This window comes from Salarias fasciatus, chromosome 20, assembly GCF_902148845.1.
Source record: "Salarias fasciatus chromosome 20, fSalaFa1.1, whole genome shotgun sequence".
NCBI classification, from domain to species: Eukaryota; Metazoa; Chordata; class Actinopteri; order Blenniiformes; family Blenniidae; genus Salarias; species Salarias fasciatus.
Window position 1 is genome coordinate 1,310,191 of NC_043764.1, and position 12,508 is coordinate 1,322,698.

The 12,508-nt window shown below is 55.2% G+C and overlaps 2 protein-coding genes across 3 annotated transcripts in view; one reads left to right on the forward strand and one right to left on the reverse strand.

Moving 5' to 3' along the window:
- LOC115408444 (natural resistance-associated macrophage protein 2-like) overlaps window positions 1-12,508 on the reverse strand; it is a 918,259-nt gene that overhangs the window by 784,649 nt on the left and 121,102 nt on the right. The gene's annotated exons all lie outside the window — the stretch shown is intronic.
- LOC115408473 (FYVE, RhoGEF and PH domain-containing protein 1) overlaps window positions 1-12,508 on the forward strand; it is a 50,532-nt gene that overhangs the window by 28,347 nt on the left and 9,677 nt on the right. The window contains 20 exon segments of the mRNA XM_075410471.1: window positions 4,062-4,335; window positions 4,394-4,439; window positions 4,441-4,528; window positions 4,531-4,591; window positions 5,288-5,508; window positions 5,511-5,605; window positions 5,607-5,867; window positions 5,869-6,012; window positions 7,311-7,400; window positions 7,805-7,953; window positions 8,039-8,156; window positions 8,159-8,192; window positions 8,866-9,009; window positions 9,512-9,571; window positions 11,273-11,331; window positions 11,334-11,389; window positions 11,391-11,439; window positions 11,514-11,582; window positions 11,584-11,607; window positions 12,336-12,415. Coding sequence (XP_075266586.1) covers window positions 4,062-4,335; window positions 4,394-4,439; window positions 4,441-4,528; window positions 4,531-4,591; window positions 5,288-5,508; window positions 5,511-5,605; window positions 5,607-5,867; window positions 5,869-6,012; window positions 7,311-7,400; window positions 7,805-7,953; window positions 8,039-8,156; window positions 8,159-8,192; window positions 8,866-9,009; window positions 9,512-9,571; window positions 11,273-11,331; window positions 11,334-11,389; window positions 11,391-11,439; window positions 11,514-11,582; window positions 11,584-11,607; window positions 12,336-12,415 — 2,122 coding nt within the window.

A 12,508-nucleotide genomic window follows, 5' to 3' on the forward strand; every position in this document is an offset into this window, starting at 1 on the left:
ACGCAACATCTGCTTTACATCAGCCTGTTGGTAGTTTTCACATGACCTCCCAGCTCCTTCACAGCTGTCCACACACACACACACACACACACACACACACACACACACACACACACACACACACACACACACACACACACACACACGCTAACATTTCAAATCACAAACATCTTCCGGTTCTCTGACAGGAAGTCAGGTTTTCCATGGGGAGATGAGTCGCCTGCTGGTTTGCGGGTTTTGGATTTTCCGGGTCAGAACCGTCAAGTTCTGATGGATCACTGAGAGATCTGAAGGGATCTGAGGGATCTGACAGAGACACCATGGAGTGTTCTATGAGGGGGAGACGGAGAACCCTCTGTAGTGCTCAGTCTGCTGTAGGTCTATGCTGATGCACGTCACTCACTGATTGGTCAAAGCCTCATTATTGGTAAAAATCAGTTCCATCGAGAATCAATTCAGACCTCAGCTGCTGCTCAGCGCAACCTTTAAATCCAAAGAGCTCATTCACCTCCACCCTCCACCTCCACCCTCATCCTCATTCACCTCCACCCTCCACCTCCACCCTCATCCTCATTCACCTCCACCTCCACCCTCATCCTCATTCACCTCCACCCTCCACCTCCACCCTCATCCTCATTCACCTCCACCTCCACCCTCATCCTCATTCACCTCCACCCTCCACCTCCACCCTCATCCTCATTCACCTCCACCCTCCACCTCCACCCTCATCCTCATTCACCTCCACCCTCCACCTCCACCCTCATCCTCATTCACCTCCACCTCAGACACGGGAGGACCCATTTCCACCTTGGATAAGTTTTTTGTCAAAGTTTCTCCTCTGGTGTTTGACCTCAGTGGGCGGGGCCACAGTTTCTCCTCTGGTGTTTGACCTCAGTGGGCGGGGCCACAGTTTCTCCTCTGGTGTTTGACCTCAGTGGGCGGGGCCACAGTTTCTCCTCTGGTGTTTGACCTCAGGAAAACGATCAATAAAACACTGAAAATCTGGGGTCGGGTATCAGAGGTCAGAGGTCAGGGATGAGTGATGGATGTGATTGGTCCTGATTGATGAAGCATCATTGACTACGTTTACATGCAGCTAAAATTCGGGTTCAGGTCAATATCTGGTTTCTGAGACATCAGGAACACCCTGTTTACACGCTGTAGCAGACAGAGAGTTCCCCGTTTACAAGTCAGCGCATTCAGTCGGGATCTCCCTTTCCAAACCACGGCGCACGTCATCGTGTTCTCAAAACAATACAGCTCTGACCGGAGCGGCTTTGTGTTGCCAGATTGGGTGGAGTTTCCGCCAAAGCAAGCTTGTTTTTTGAACACGTTGGACGGGTTGATTAAATGATTACGTGTTTATGACGTGTTTTTTTATCATACAAATACGGTTTTAACCTGCATTTTCAACCGAGATGGAGGTTTGGGCTGCTTTCTACGAGTTTCAGATTTTTTTATGGGTTCGATAGACAGATCTGGCAACCTCCTCCAGTGGCCTGCAGAGGCAGACGCTGCGGTGACTCCGTTCTGCAGACGGAACGCAGACAGAACGGTTGTTCTGTTGGTCATGATTTCTCTGCAGGCCGTACAAATCCCCGACTTTCAGAAGGAAGCATGTGCGACGTGCGCGCTCAGAATAACAGTTCGTATCGTGCGTTACGGGAGCCTCACACGGACTAAAGTGTGGTGAGTTTGGCGCCTACTCGGTTCTGGACTCAAAAGACCATGATTCATTGCGGATGGGAGCATGCGCAGAGCCAAAACCAATGTCCTCGATACTCGATATCTGTTTACACGGCGGCACTTTCGAGTTTGAAAAGGAGGAACCCAGCGGTCTTTATCAGGTTGTTACAAATCTCAAAAATGAGCTTTTCCGGGTTTTGGCGGGTGTTTACAATTGCCAAACGCTGTTGGGTTATTGCCACCATTCGAGTTTGAAAAGGGTTTGAAAAGGGTTTGAAAAGGGTTTGAAAAGGGTTTGAAAAGGGTTTGAAAAGGGTTATTGGCTGCATGTAAACGTACTGAGTGACTCCTGAAGGAGCTTCTGCTAAATTCCCCTCATGAATATTAATGAGAGACAGTCAGAATCAACCGGATCTGAGTTCTGAGCTCGGTGGCTGATCACGTCCACGCTGGGCCCAGACCTGCGTGAACAGCCCTCCCAGCTCCGCCCACCTGAGGTACAATGTCAGGTGGGCCAACCAGAACCAGGTGGTTCTTGTACTGTTACTTGCTGGTTCTAACTAGGTGGTCCTTCTTCTGGTTTTACTGGTTGGTTCGGGTTGGTTCTCCTGCTGGTTCTGACTGGTTCTGGTTGGTTCTAGCTGGTTCTGGTTGGTTCTGGTTGGTTCTCCAGCTGGTTCTGGCTGGTTCTGGCTGGTTCTGGTTGGTTCTGGCTGGTTCTGGTTGGTTCTGGTTGGTTCTCCAGCTGGTTCTGGCTGGTTCTGGCTGGTTCTGGTTGGTTCTGGCTGGTTCTGGTTGGTTCTGGCTGGTTCTGGTTGGTTCTGGTTGGTTCTCCAGCTGGTTCTGGCTGGTTCTGACTGGTTCTGACTGGTTCTGGCTGGTTCTGGCTGGTTCTGGTTGGTTCTCCAGCTGGTTCTGGATGGTTCTGACTGGTTCTGGCTGGTTCTGGTTGGTTCTGGCTGGTTGTGGTTGGTTCTGGTTGGTTCTGGCTGGTTCTGGCTGGTTCTGGCTGGTTCTGGTTGGTTCTCCAGCTGGTTCTGGATGGTTCTGACTGGTTCTGGCTGGTTCTGGTTGGTTCTGGCTGGTTGTGGTTGGTTCTGGTTGGTTCTGGCTGGTTCTGGCTGGTTCTGGCTGGTTGTGGTTGGTTGTGGTTGGTTCTGGCTGGTTCTGGCTGGTTCTGGCTGGTTCTGCCTGGTTCTGGCTGGTTCTGGCTGGTTCTGCCTGGTTCTGGCTGGTTCTGCCTGGTTCTGGTTGGTTCTGGCTGGTTCTGCCTGGTTCTGGCTGGTTCTGCCTGGTTCTGGTTGGTTCTGGCTGGTTCTGGCTGGTTCTGGCTGATTCTGCCTGGTTCTGGCTGGTTCTGCCTGGTTCTGGCTGGTTCTGCCTGGTTCTGGCTGGTTCTGGTTGGTTCTCGCTGGGTCTGGTTGGTTCTGGCTGGTTCTGGCTGGTTCTGCCTGGTTCTGGCTGGTTCTGGTTGGTTCTGGCTGGTTCTGGCTGGTTCTGGCTGGTTCTGCCTGGTTCTGGCTGGTTCTGGTTGGTTCTGGCTGGTTCTGCCTGGTTCTGGCTGGTTCTGCCTGGTTCTGCCTGGTTCTGCCTGGTTCTGGCTGGTTCTGGCTGGTTCTGCCTGGTTCTGCCTGGTTCTGGCTGGTTCTGGCTGGTTCTGGCTGGTTCTGGCTGGTTCTGCCTGGTTCTGGTTGGTTCTGCCTGGTTCTGCCTGGTTCTGGTTGGTTCTGCCTGGTTCTGCCTGGTTCTGGCTGGTTCTGCCTGGTTCTGGTTGGTTCTGGTTGGTTCTGCCTGGTTCTGGCTGGTTCTGCCTGGTTCTGGTTGGTTCTGGCTGGTTCTGGCTGGTTCTGCCTGGTTCTGGTTGGTTCTGGCTGGTTCTGCCTGGTTCTGCCTGGTTCTGGCTGGGTCTGGTTGGTTCTGCCTGGTTCTGGTTGGTTCTGCCTGGTTCTGCCTGGTTCTGGCTGGTTCTGGCTGGTTCTGCCTGGTTCTGGTTGGTTCTGGCTGGTTCTGGCTGGTTCTGCCTGGTTCTGCCTGGTTCTGCCTGGTTCTGGTTGGTTCTGGCTGGTTCTGGCTGGTTCTGGCTGGTTCTGGTTGGTTCTGGTTGGTTCTGCCTGGTTCTGGCTGGTTCTGCCTGGTTCTGGCTGGTTCTGCCTGGTTCTGCTTGGTTCTGGTTGGTTCTGCCTGGTTCTGGCTGGTTCTGCCTGGTTCTGGTTTGGTTCTGGCTGGTTCTGGTTTGTGACTGTTGGAATTCGGGAGAGTTGAGGCTGAAGTTGTGTCTCTTGTGTTCTCAAACATCCATCTCATCTTTAAAGCTGTTTAAAACGTGTCAGTCTTTGTGGGCGGAGCTTATGTGTCCTGTCCCCGCCCCCCCACAGGCCCCTCCTCCTCCTCCAGTCCCAGCTTGCTGACGAAGAGCCTCTCTCTGGAGCCGTCCTGTTCTCCGTGTGGCCACCTGGCGGCGCCGGACACCGATTCTCCCCATCGCCGACCTCCGACCCCGGACCCGCCTCCTCCTCCTCGGGCCCCGCCTCCCTGGAGGGAGGGGCGGCCGATGGGCTGGCCGCCGGTGAACGACACGGGCCCGCCGGTGGCGCCGCCGAGCCGGAGCCGTCCGCCGCTGCCGGGCCCCAACCTCAAGGTGAGGCGTCGGTTCCGCCGCGGCGCCGGTTCCCTCCGCGCCCGCTAACCTGCACCGTCACCTCCACAGTGCCCCCGAGCCCCCCCACCTTCAACAGCAGGCCGCCGCCTCACGGCCCCCGCCCCCGACCTCCGGATAAGCCCCTCCCCCCTGCACCACCCTGCAGACCACTACCGGCGGATCCCCGGGGGCGCCGGACTCCACCAACCGGGAGGACGGCACCGCCTCCCCCACCTGCGTGCTGTCACTCATAGAGAAGTTTGAGAGGTGAGTGCTGATTGGTCGACGGAGCGACTCGTCTGATTGGTCGACGGAGCTTTTTTATTAAATGTGAGAAGAAATTCTAAACGTAAAAAACTATAATCCAAGAGTCCAGACCCAGGTCCGGATGATTGGCTGATCCTTGCCCTGCCTCCCTCTACTTTTAGTGGATGGTGATTGGCTGAGCGTAGCCCCGCCTCCCTCTGCTGTCAGTGGATGGTGATTGGCTGAGCGTAGCCCCGCCTCCCTCTGCTGTCAGTGGATGGTGATTGGCTGAGCGTAGCCCCGCCTCCCTCTGCTGTCAGTGGATGGTGATTGGCTGAGCGTAGCCCCGCCTCCCTCTGCTGTCAGTGGATGGTGATTGGCTGAGCGTAGCCCCGCCTCCCTCTGCTGTCAGTGGATGGTGATTGGCTGAGCGTAGCCCCGCCTCCCTCTGCTGTCAGTGGATGGTGATTGGCTGAGCGTAGCCCCGCCTCCCTCTGCTGTCAGTGGATGGTGATTGGCTGAGCGTAGCCCCCGCCTCCCTCTGCTGTCAGTGGATGGTGATTGGCTGAGCGTAGCCCCGCCTCCCTCTGCTGTCAGTGGATGGTGATTGGCTGAGCGTAGCCCCGCCTCCCTCTGCTGTCAGTGGATGGTGATTGGCTGAGCGTAGCCCCGCCCCCGTGCAGATGAGGTTCTCACGGTGTGCTTGTTGGTTCTCAGGGAGCAGATCATTGTGGTTCCTGACATCACCGGAGGAGCGCTGTGTCCCCGCCTCCCCGACCCCGCCTCTTCCTCCCGACCTTCGTCACCACCGTCCTCCTCCTCCTCCTCCTCCTGCTCCTCGGCCCCTCCCCCGCTTCACGATGACATCACAGCCTGCGATGAGGGGGAGGGGGAGGGGGGCGACCCTCACCAGGATGAAGATGATGAGGATGAGGAGGTGGCGCGGTGTGCGGCGAAGATCCCCGTCACAAGCGCCTGTCCATGGAGTCGGGCTACAGCGCCTCGGAGAAGCACCCGGACGAAGAGGCGGTTGCCCGTGGAGATGAGGGAGCAGCCCCCGCCGGCGCCGGACCAATTGGAGCCGGCCTCCGAGCGCCTGTCACTGCCGTCCTCGCAGACGGACGGGAAGCTGGCCAATCGGGACAGCGGCATCGACAGCATCAGCTCCCCGTCTCACAGCGAGGAGCTCTGCTTCGCCGGCGTGGACGATGGGGGCGGGGCCTACCCGTGCAGCCCCGCCCTCCTGCCCCGCCTCTCCAGCTCGTCCTCGTACGCCGGCGACGGAGGAGAGGGGGAGGTAGGGGGAGGGGAGGGCGGCGGCGAGGAGGAGGAGGGAGTTCTCCGAGGAGGGAGACAGCGACCTGGATGAGGAGGAGGAGGCGGAGCTAACGCTGGTGCTGCCGCCGCCGGCGCCCCAGGCCAACCGCAGGACTCTGCAAGAGGTGAGAACAGCGAGCGGCGGGTTGATGGTCACTGAGCGGCCAGCTACAGCCTCGTGGTGTTGTTCTACTGTCTTGTTTTGGCAGTCACGTGGTTGTTGTTTTGCTGTCGTGTCGTTGTTGATTAGCTGTTGTGTTGTTGTTTTAAGGTCGTTTTGCTGCCGTCGTTTGCTGTCGTGTCGTTGTTGCTTGCTGTTGTGTCATTGTTTTATGCCGTTGTCTTGCTGTCGTGTCATTTTGCTGTCGTGTCGTTGTTGATTAGCTGTTGTGTTGTTGTTTTAAGGTCGTTTTGCTGCCGTCGTTTTGCTGTCGTGTCGTTGTTGTTTTGCTGTTGTGTCATTGTTTTTATGCCGTTGTCTTGCTGTCGTGTCATTTTGCTGTCGTGTCATTGTTGTTTTGCTGTTGTGTCGTTGTTTTTATGTCGTTTTGCTGTCATGTCGTTTTTTCGTTGTCGTGTTGTTGTTTTGCTGTTGTGTCGTTTTTATGTCGTTGTTTTGCTGTCGGTTGTTGTTGTTTTTATGTTGTTTTCTGTCTTGTTTTGTTGTTTTGCTGTTGTGTCATTGTTGTTTTATGTCGTTGTTTTGCTGTCGTGTCGTTGTTGTTTTGCTGTTGTGTCGTTGTTTTATGTCGTTTTGCTGTCGTTTCATTGTTTTGCTGTTGTCGTTGTTTTTATGTCGTTTTGCTGTCGTCTCGTTGTTTTGCTGTTGTGTCGTTGTTTTTATGTCGTTTTGCTGTCGTCTCGTTGTTTTGCTGTTGTGTCGTTGTTGTTTTGCTGTTGTGTCGTTGCTTTGCTGTTGTTTCATTGTTTTTATGTCGTTGTTTTGCTGTCATGTCGTTGTTTTTATGTCGTTTTGCTGTTGTTTTGCTGTTGTGTTGTTGTTTTTATGTCGTTGTTTTGCTGTTGTCGTTTTTATGTCGTTTTGCTGTTGTCTCATTGTTTGCTGTCATGTCGTTTTGCTGTTGTATTGTTGTTGTTTGTATGTTGTTTTGCTGTCGTCTCGTTGTTTTGCTGTCGTGTTGTTGTTTTGCTGTCGTGTTGTTGTTTTGCTGTCGTGTTGTTGTTTTGCTGTTGTGTCATTGTTTTTATGTCGTTTTACTGTCGTCTCATTGTTTGCTGTCGTGACGTTTTGCTGTTGTATCGTTGTTGTTTATATGTTGTTGTTTTGCTGTCATCTCGTTGTTTTGCTGTTGTGTCGTTGTTTTGCTGTCGTGTCGTTTTGCTGTTGTGCCGTTGTTTTGCGGCTGTGGTCTGCTACTGATCGCGGCCTGACCCCCTGCTGGTCCCCTCCCCTCTCGTCCAGATGTCCGTCCAGCAGAGAGTCTTCAACATCGCCAACGAGCTGCTGCACACCGAGATCGCCTACGTCTCCAAGCTGCACCTGCTGGACCAGGTGAGTCCTGGAGAGTCAAGCCGTGGCCCTCGGCCGGGACGGGGGCCGTGTGATAGGATTTCCCAGAATCCCTTGCAGACCTGCAAACGTAACGGCGGTTTTGATTTTTCAGTTCATTTGCTCTCCGTCCTTCAGATCCCTCCTCTGTCTCTGTTGCCGTGGAAACCGCTTCCATGTGAACTGCAGCGAAGCTGATTCAGCTGAGAACTGAACTCCTCTTCCTCCTCCTCCTCTTCCTCTTCCTTCTTTTCTCCTGCCCTTCCTCTTCCTTCTCCTCTTCCTCTTCTTCCTTTTCTCCTGCTCTTCCTCTTCCTCCTCCTCCTCACCCCTTCCCCATCCTTACTCTTCCTCCCCTCCCCCTCTTCTTCCTCCTCACCCCCCCCCCCCCCCCCCCCCCGTCCCAGGTCTTCTGTTCCAGACTCCTGGAGGAGTCTCGCTCTCGCTCCTCGTTTCCGTCTGACGTGGTTCAGGGAATCTTCTCCAACATTTGCTCCATCTACTGCTTCCACCAGCAGTTCCTGCTGCCGGCGCTGCAGAAACGGATGGAGGAGTGGTGAGAGCCGCCTCCCCCCGCTGCCCCTCCTCCCCCCGCTGCCCCTCCTCCCCCCGCTCCTCCTCACCCCCTCCTCCCCCTGCAGGGAGTCGAACCCTCGCATCGGAGACATCCTGCAGAAGCTGGCTCCCTTCCTGAAGATGTACGGCGAGTACGTGAAGAACTTCGACCGAGCGATGGAGCTGGTCAACATCTGGATGGAGCCGCTGGCGCCCCCTTCAAGACCATCATCCAAGAGATCCAGTACCGACCAGAGCCAGACCCGGAACTGGGAACCAGAGCCAGAACTGGAGCCAGGAGCCAGACCCAGAACCACACCCTGACCTGGAACCAGACTCGGCACCAGAACCAAACCGCGAAGCAGACCCAGACCCGAGACCCAGACCCAAGACCAGACTCGAAACCGCTATCACACCCAAAACCAGACCTGGAACCAGACCTGGGACCACACCCTGAAACAGACCCTCTACAGCTGATGAGGCTCCGCCCCTCTGCATGGCAGTGACTTCCACTCAGGTGTGAATGTGGGGGAACAACACCAGACTGTCAGACTGTTCCTCAGACTGTTCCTCAGACTGTCAGACTGTTCCTCAGACTGTCAGACTGTTCCTCAGACTGTCAGACTGTTCCTCAGACTGTCAGACTGTTCCTCAGACTGTTCCTCAGACTGTCAGACTGTTCCTCAGACTGTTCCTCAGACTGTTCCTCAGACTGTTCCTCAGACTGTTCCTCAGACTGGTGGTCGTGGATGTGAGCAGAACACTTGAACAAAAGTTTCTGGCAACGTCCTGAACATAAAGAACCTGTTTCCACCCATCACTGTGTGTGTGTGTGTGTGTGTGTGTGTGTGTGTGTGTGTGTGTGTGTGTGTGTGTGTGTCTGTGTGTGTGTGTCTGTGTGTGTGTGTGTGTGTCCAGAGGGAGGAGCGCTGTGGGAACCTCACCCTGCAGCACCACATGTTGGAGCCGGTCCAGAGGATTCCTCGCTACGAGCTGCTGCTGAAGGACTACCTGCACCGCCTGCCGGAGGACGCCCCGGACCACCGGGACGCCCAGAGTAGGGAAACAAACGCACCTCCAGCAGCCCGTCCTCCACACTCAGCTGCAGCTTGAGCAGCAGAGACTTGATTCAGCGCCGGACGATTTAGGGAGAGTTCAGGATGGCCTGAGGGTGGAGGAGGACTGAGGGTGGAGGACGGCTGAGGGTGGAGGAGGGCTGAGGGTGGAGGAGGGCTGAGGGTGGAGAGCCTTTTGGGAGTGGAGGAGGAGGAGGAGCTTGAATGTTGTGTGTTTTTTGACGGGGAGTCAGTGGAGATGTAGGAGGGTGGTGCTGATGGAGCAGACGGGTGGAGGAGCTGTGGATGATTTGAAGTTTGCTGAGAAGGTTGGACAATAAAACATAAAGGAACTCATCTGAGGGGGGGTTAGTTGGGTTAGGTCGGGGGGTCAGGGAGGTGAGTCTGGCGGGAGTCGTCATCATTAGACACCTTGCTGAGTTGCGTTCAAGTCACACAGGCAGAATCTGAAACGGAGTTGTGACGCTGGTGTTTCTCCTGCAGAGTCTCTGGAGCTGATCGCCACCGCCGCCGAGCACTCCAACGCCGCCATCCGCAAGAATGGTGAGACGCCTCGTCCCGTCCTCTCTTCATCCTCATTGACACGCCCGTCCTCCGGGAATCAAACCCTGGCTCTTTGGTGGAGCTCACCCTCCCAGCCCAACTGGAAGGGGTTAATGAGCTTCTCCCCACGGGGCGTTCACTGTCCGCTCTCCCCGTGAGGCGTTCACTGTCCTCTCTCCCCGCAGGCGTTCACTGTCCTCTCTCCCCGTGAGGCGTTCAACTGTCCTCTTCTCCCCCGTGAGCCGTTCACTGTCCTCTCTCCCCGCGAGGCGTTCACTGTCCTCTCTCCCGCGAGGCGTTCACTGTCCTCTCTCCCCGCGAGGCGTTCACTGTCCTCTCTCCCCGTGAGGCGTTCACTGGCCTCTCTCCCCGTGAGGCGTTCACTGTCCTCTCTCCCCGTGAGGCGTTCACTGTCCTCTCTCCCCGTGAGGCGTTCACTGGCCTCTCTCCCCGTGAGGCGTTCACTGTCCTCTCTCCCCGCGAGGCGTTCACTGTCCTCTCTCCCCGCGAGGCGTTCACTGTCCTCTCTCCCCGTGAGGCGTTCACCGTCCTCCTCTGCCCGTGAGGCGTTCACTGTCCTGTCCCAGCGAGGCGTCACTGTCCCTCTCTCTCCCCGCGAGGCGTTCACTGTCCTCTCTCCCCGTGAGTGCGTTCACTGTCCTCTCTGCCCGTGAGGCGTTCACTGTCCTCGTCCCCGCGAGGCGTTCACCGTCCTCTCTGCCCGTGAGGCGTTCACCGTCCTCTCTGCCCGTGAGGCGTTCACTGGTCCTGTCCCCGTGAGGCATTCACTGTCTTGTCCAATTAGCGGTGACTGATTAATGGGCCTATTGAGAGGCGTTCAGGGTCCACTCAGAACTGGTGAGGACTCCCACTTTTAAAGCTGCTGTAGGCAGGATTTTGCTAGTCAGTGCTAATATTTCTGTGTTTTCTTTGATTAAATGTTAGAGTATCCACTGATATCCTTAGGGAGTGTAGCATCACTGCTCTATCTAAAAAACCGCGAGGGCGCAGCGTTTCCATCTGTCTCTGTTCTGAGCTGAAAAGGGAATCTCAACAGCTCCAGGTATCTTTGACCAATCAGAAGAGCCCCTGATGCTCTAACCGTGATTGCTCTGAGGGGCGTTCGTCGACACGTTCTTGTGGGAGGGGCTTAAACTTGCGTAAGGTCACGACGTCAGAAAACAGGACAGGATTGCTGTGCTGGGTTTCAAATCACCATCTTAGATGGGTCAAATCGCCATCGGGCTTAGGTAAACCTAAGCACGATGGCGGAGATGCTGAATTCCTGCCTACAGCACCTTAACTGTTGCTCTGTCAGTTTGTCGCATCGAATCAACGTGTTTTGGCTTTGGTGCACCGTTTCCATGGCAACAATAGAGCCTCACATGCCAACTGAGAATCTGCACAGAAAAGTTTTAAGCTTTCAGATTTTACAGATGCTCACTGAATGCATCACGTGTAAATGATGGTTCACAGAGTTTCCCTGAACGGCTCACGGGGAGACCGGGGGGGGGGGGCTTTCTGGGACGCACCGTCCCAGAAGTTCAGGTCGTCCTGCTGGTGTTCCGGACCTCGCTAGGCTAGTGTGCCAGCGACTACTCAGGTCCGACAGACATTAGACTTTACAGATTTCCCTTGAATGCCTCACATCCAGACAGAGGACGGACTTTACACAGTGTCCCCGAACGCCTCTGTCCTCAGCTGTGTCCTTCCTGTTCCAGGAGCGAATGAGGAAGCTGCTGAAGGTGTATGAGCTGCTGGGGGGGGGGAGGAGGACATCGTCAACCCGACCAACGAGCTCATCAAGGAGGACACATCCTCAGCTGTCCAATAAGAACGGGACCACGCAGGACAGATACCTCATCCTGGTAGGTCTCGCCGACGTGTCCCCGCTGCTCCACCGCGCCGCGCCGTCTCACCACCGCCGTCTGTCTCTCTGCAGTTCAACGACCGGCTGCTGTACTGCGTCCCCAAGCTGCGTCTGATTGGCCAGAAGTATGGCGTGCGCGCTTCGCATCGACGTGGACGGCATGGAGGTGAGGCGTTCAGGGCCGTCCGGACGGTCGGGTTCTGTCCACCGCACACGACGACACCCGGGCCTTTAAAGTGTCCACCGACAATGGATTGGACAGTGCTGCCAGACGCATCTACACAAGTGTCCACAGACAGTGGACTTCAGCTGTGTTCATAGACACTGGATGGTTTCCAGCTGTGTTCACAGACAGTGGATGGTTTCCAGCTGTGTTCACAGACACTGGATTGGTTTCCAGCTGTGTTCACAGACACTGGATGGTTTCCAGCTGTGTTCACAGATAGTGGATGGTTTCCAACTGTGTTCACAGACAGTGGATGGTTTCCAGCTGTGTTCACAGACAGTGGATGGTTTCCAGCTGTGTTCACAGATAGTGGATGGTTTCCAGCTGTGTTCACAGACACTGGATGGTTTCCAGCTGTGTTCACAGATAGTGGATGGTTTCCAGCTGTGTTCACAGACAGTGGATGGTTTCCAGCTGTGTTCACAGATAGTGGATGGTTTCCAACTGTGTTCACAGACAGTGGTTTTACAGCCAGTCATAACCGCAGGACGGGGGAAGGCGCTCATTCAGTGCAGTGCCAGGTCTCTGGCTTCAAATAAAGACTCAGGAACTTTAGAAGGTAGATTGTAGGAGTTTGGAACATAGAATGTAGAATACAGGACGCAGAATGTAGGAGTTTAGAAGGTTCGGTGGATTCTGGTTGAATAAACGTCATTTTGTGTTTGAAGCTGAAGGAAACCAGCAGCGTGGCGAATCCTAGAACCTTCCTGGTGTCTGGAAAACAGAGATCCCTGGAACTGCAGGCCAGGTACACACACACACACACACACACACACACACACACACACACACACACACACACGCACAGTCCTTGTATTTCTATCCTTGTGGGGACCGTCCA